The sequence below is a fragment of the Hipposideros armiger genome, unplaced genomic scaffold (assembly GCF_001890085.2).
Source record: "Hipposideros armiger isolate ML-2016 unplaced genomic scaffold, ASM189008v1 scaffold_171, whole genome shotgun sequence".
NCBI classification, from domain to species: domain Eukaryota; kingdom Metazoa; phylum Chordata; class Mammalia; order Chiroptera; family Hipposideridae; genus Hipposideros; species Hipposideros armiger.
The window spans coordinates 1,373,657-1,379,345 of record NW_017731521.1 but is presented as its reverse complement, the minus strand read 5'-3'; the positions used below and the strand labels follow the sequence as shown (position 1 = coordinate 1,379,345).

Below are 5,689 nucleotides of genomic sequence, written 5' to 3'. Positions count from 1 at the left end.
AGGGCAGTGTCACTGGCCCTCATATGTGGGATCCGAACCGGGGCCCTCTGGCATCCCAAGCCAGTTCTTAATCATCGCGCCACTCGGCCGGCCCGTAAATGGGATTGTTTTCTTAAATTTTTTTCTGATAGTTCATTATTAGTGTATAAAAACACAACAGGTTTCTGAATATTAATTTTGTATCCTCCAACTTTATCACATTCATTTATTCTAATAGTTTTTGGTGGACTCTTTAGAGTTTTCTATATATAGTATATCATCTGCAGGTAATGACTTTTATTTTTTCCTTTCCAATTTGGATGTCTTTTATTTCTGTTTCTTGTCTGATTGTTGTGGCTAGAACTTCCAATCCTATTTTGAATAAAAGTGGTGAGAGTGGGCATCCTTGTTTTGTTCCTGGTCTTGGATAAAAACCTTTAAGCTTTTCACCATTGAGGAGTGTTTAGCTGTGGGTTTGTCATGCATGGCCTTTATAATGTTGAGTTATGCTTCCTCTATACTCACTTTGCTTATTGTTTTTGTCATAAATGGATGTTGAATTTTGTCACATGCTTTTTCTGCATCTATTGATATGATCACATTATTTTTATATTTCATTTTGTTAGTCTATTTTGTTGATTGATTTGCAGATATCGAACCAACCTTGCATCCCTAGAATAAGTCCCACTTGATCGTGGTGTATGATTTTTTTAATGTATTGCTCAATTTGGTTTGCTAATATTTTGCTGGGGATTTTTGCATGTATGTTCATCAGGGAATTGGCCTTTAACTTTCTTTTTGTAGTATCTTTATCAGGGTTTGGTATCAGGATAATGCTGGCCTTATAGAGTGAGTTTGGGAGCTCTTCCTTTTCTATTTTTTGGAATAGTTTTGAAGATTGGTATTGCCATTGAGTATGATAATAGTTGTGGGGTTTTCATATATGGCCTTTATCTTGAGATAGTTTATTTTTAGTTTCTTGAGTGTTTGTATCATGAAAGGATGTTGAATTTTATCAAATGATTTTTCTGCATAAATTTGAGATGATTCTATGGGTTTTGTCCCTCATTTTGTTAATATGGTTTATTACATTGATTTCATATGAAACCATCCTTACGTTCTAGGAATAAATCCCACTTGATTGTGGTGGGTGTGTGTATGTATTTTAAGTCTATTCACTTTCTGTTCATGATTCAATCTTGTTAGGTCATGTTTCTAGAAATTTGTCCATTTTATCTAGGTTATCCAGTTTGTTGGTATACAGTCATTCATAGATTATTACAATCCTTTTTCTCTAAAATTGATAGTAATGTCCTCTTGCTTGTTTCTGATTTTAGTTATTTGAGTCTTCTATTTTTTGTCTTAGTCAATCCAGCTCAGGATTTGTCAACTTTGTTGTTCATTTTGAAGAACCAAATCTAGGTTTCATTGATTTTTTTTTTGCCTTTTGTTTTTCTCTGATCCTTGTTTCTTTCTTTCTGCTAGCTTTAATTTGTTCTTCATTTCCTAGTTCTTTAAGGTGTAAATTTAAGTTTTTGATTTGGGAACTTTTTTTCATGTAAGCATTTATAGCTATAAATTTCCCTCTTAGCATTGTTTTCACTGTATCCCATAAGTTTTGGTATGTTGTGTTTTTATTTAAATTGTCTCAGGATGTTTTCTAATTTCCCTTATTTTTTAACCCATTTGGTTTAGTTTCCACATGTTTGTGGATTTTCTAGTTTTTTTCTGTTGATTTCTAGTTTCTTTTCATTGTTTTCAGAAAATATGATTTCAATCTTTTTAAGGGCTGACCGAGTGGCTCAGTTGGTTAAGAGCTCACTCAAGAATTTGAGCTCTGAGCAACAGTAGTTCGATTCCTGGCCCGAGCTGAGCAGCTGCTGAGCTGCCAACAGGTGGCAGGATGGCTCAGCTTAAAAAAAAAAAAAAAAGACTTGATTTCAATCTTTTTAGATTGACTTGTTTTGTTGCCTAACATATCATCTATCCTGGAGAACGTTCCATATGCACTTTAGAAAAATATGTACTCTGCTGTTGTTGGATGGAGTGTTCTGATAATGTCTGTTAAGTCCAATTGCTCTGTAGTGTTCAAGTCTTCTATTTCATTATTGATCTTCTGTCTAGTTGTTCTATACATTATTGAAAGTGGGGTAATTGAGTTTCTTGTATTTTCATGTTGCCATTTGTTTCTTCCTTCAATTCTGTCAGTGTTTCATGTTTAGAAGCTGATTTTTGATGCATGTTTATAATGAACATTGAGTAAGGTAGGTCCCAAATTAAGATTAAGAAAAAACCTTCAGACCCTCAGTAAGAGCAACTTCTTCCATCCCTTGTCCCTTTAATATATGGCCTGCCTTTTTTCAGTACAAATTTCTAAAACATAAAAGTGAGCCTCAAGTTAAGATCGAAGGAAAGGACACTGATGACTGGCTCTGCGTGGACTTTGGTAAGTTATTTTGCCACATTTTAGAGATAAATGGTATTGAACTTATCTTGAACTATTTTTAGTTGCATAAGGATTGAGATGAAATTGCTGAGTTTTTCCATTTAAAATGTTTGAAATTTGTTTCATTATAACCCAGGTGGTCTTAGTCACATGTGAAATGATCACCTAACCTCGTATGTATATAGTCACACAGGCCAGAAAGATGGTGGAAAACAGGATAGATAACATGGTAGAGATGGGAGAGATCTCGTTTGTTATGGTAGAAGGCTTTGGGGTACATGTAACCTTGGCCTTAGGACAGCTCAGCCGAGGTGACGGTGAAAGGCAGGAATTTTGAAAAGACCTAACAAATTTGAGTATTAACATATATATAGTTTCAAAGTATTTACCCACAACATACTTACCATAAAGAGAAAAACATTAACTGTCAAAAACGATGAGGGGTCTGCGATTTCATCTTACTTGTAAACCAACAAGTTAGCTGGCCAAGTTCATGGATATTGGTAAAAGACTCCAGACTATTCCAGGGTGAGAGATGAAGGACGGTTTATTACTCACAGCAGTAATGGTAGCCAACAGCAGCGTTTCTGCATTAGGTTCCCTGAGCCCCAGGTTCTACAGAGAAACACAGGGCCTGCATACAGTTCCAAGAGAGGAACCCCGAAAGTAGGGTATCCACCTTTTTTTTTTTAAGATTTTTATTGGGGAATTGGGGGATAGGAACAGCTCTAGGGAATTGGGGGAAGGGAACAGACAAACTGCTGTCCTGTTCTTCAGTCTAGTTGTGGAGGATGTTGCCTCACCGACCCAAGTTGGCACCATCATTATGCTCTTCCCGGGCAAGGCAGATCAGTCGCCGTCTTCTGGACGGCTGTTCACAGTGGCTGCTGGCCGCTGGCTACACACGGTAGCCCATGGCAACCCACTGCATCAGGGCTGCAGTCTACGCCGTCATGGCAGCCCAGCTCCAGGTTGAGCTGTTGTTCAGCATCTTAGCTGTAGAGGGCAGTGTCACTGGCCCTCATATGTGGGATCCGAACCGGGGNGTTGAGCTGTTGTTCAGCATCTTAGCTGTGGAGGGCAGTGTCACTGGCCCTCATATGTGGGATCCCAACTGGGGCCCTCTGGTGTCCCAAGCCAGCTCTTAACCAACGCGCCACTCAGCCGGCCCATGTATCACATCTTCTTTATCCAGTAGTCTATCAATGAACATTTAGGTTGCTTTTATTATCTTGGCTGTTTTAAATGTTGCAGCGGTGAACATAGAGGTATAATATGTCTTTTTTTTTTTTTAAGCTGAGCCATCCTGCCACCTGTTGGCAGCTCAGCGGCTTCTCAGCTCAGGCCGGGAAATGAACTGCTGTTGCTCAGAGCTCAAACTCTTGAGCAAGCTCTTAACCAACTGAGCCACTCTACAGGTCCTACATGTCTTTTTGAATTAGTGTTTTTTTCTTTGGGTAAATACCCAGAAATGAGATTGCTGGGTCATATGGTAGTTCTATTTTGAGGAAAATTTATACTGTTTTCCATAGTGGGTACACCAGTTTACAATCTCACCGACAGTGCACAGGGGTTCCCTTTTTCTCCACATCCTCCCCAACATTTGTTGTTTGTTGTTTTTTTTTTTTTTTAATTTTATTGGGCAATTGGGGGAGGGGAACAGTGTTGGAGAATTGGTGAAGGGGACCAGCCAAGTTGTTGTTCTTCAATCTTGGTTGTGGAGGGTGCCAGTCGCCATCTGGATGCCCATCGGCAGTTCATGGCCTCTAAGCTTAAGGTGCTGTGTTCAGTCTTAGTTGTGGGTGGGCGTAGCTCCATCCCATGCAAGAGTCGAATCAGCAGCCTTGCTGTTAAGAGTACATGCTCTATCCACTGAGCCATCCGGGCGGCAGCTCAGCTCAAGGTGCCAAGTTCAGCCTTAGTTGCAGGTGGGCGTAGCCCACCATCCAACAGGCAATCTTGTTGTTACACCAGCTGAGCCATACTGCCACCTGTTGGCAGCTCAGCGACAACTCAGCTCAGGCGCAATGTCACTGGCTCATGTGAGATCCGAACCGGTGGCCCTGTTGCTCAGAGCTCGCGCTCTTAAGCCAACTCTTTGATAGATAGCCATTCTGACACATGTAAGGTGACATCTCATTGTGGTTTTGATTTGCATTTCCCTGATGATTAGTGATGTTGAGCATCTTTTCATGTGTCTGTTGACCATCTATATGTACTCTGTGGAGAAATATCTATTTAAGTCCTCTGACCATTTTTAATCAGATTTTTTGTTTTCGATGCTGAGTTGTATGAGTATGAGTTCTTTTATATATTTTTTATATTAACCCCTTGTTGGATGTACCATTTGCAAATATCTTCTCCTATTCAGAAGGTTGTCTTTTTGTTAGTTGATGGTTTCCTTCATAGTGCAAACTTTTTAGATTGACGTAGTCACATTTATTTATTTTTGCTTTTGTTGTCTTTGCCCTAAGAGACATATCCAAAAAAAATTGCTAAGACCAGTGTCAAAGAGTTTACTGCCCATGATTTCTTCTAGGAATTTTTTGATTTTGGTCTTATATTTAAGTCCATTTTTATGTGGTCTAAGAAAGTGGTCCAGTTCCATTTGTTTGCATTGTTTCTGTCCTGTTTTCCTAACACTGTTTATTGAAGAGACTGTCTTTACCCCATTGTATGTTCTTGCCTCCTTTGTCATAGATTAATTGACCACATAAGCATGGTTTATTTCTAGGTGCTCTATTCTGTTTCATTGATCTGTGTCTGTTTTTGTGCAAGTACCATACTGTTTTGCAGTTTTGAAATTAGGGAGCATTATGCCTCCAATTTTGTTCCTTCTCAAGATTGCTTTGGCTATCTGGGGTCTTTGGTGGTTCTATATAAATTTTAGGATTATTCTAGTTCTGTGGAAAAGGCCATTGATATTTTGATAGAGATTGCATTGAATCTGTAGATTGCTTTGGGTAATATGGACATTTTATTGATATTAATTCTTCCAATCCATAAGCATGGTATATCCTTCCATTTATGCCTTCAGTTTCTCTCTTCACTGTCTTACAGTTCTGAGTACAGGTCTATTACCTCCTTGGTTAAATTTATTCCTAGGTATTTTATCCTTTTGTGTGGCAATTATAAATGGGATTGTTTTCTTTTTTTTTTTTTTTAAAGATTTTTATTGGGGTATTGGGGGGAAGGGAACAGTGCTGGGGAATTGGGGGAAGGGGAACAGACAAGTTGCTGTCCTTTTGTTCTTCAGTCTAGTTG

General features: G+C 38.8%; 1 protein-coding gene across 1 annotated transcript in view; it reads left to right on the top strand.

Moving 5' to 3' along the window:
• The window catches only part of MALSU1 (mitochondrial assembly of ribosomal large subunit 1), a 15,593-nt gene that overhangs the window by 5,548 nt on the left and 4,356 nt on the right, over positions 1–5,689 (top strand). Inside the window, exon 3 of the mRNA XM_019652021.1 lies at positions 2,344–2,425. Coding sequence (XP_019507566.1) covers positions 2,344–2,425 — 82 coding nt within the window. The remainder of the gene's footprint in view (positions 1–2,343; positions 2,426–5,689) is intronic.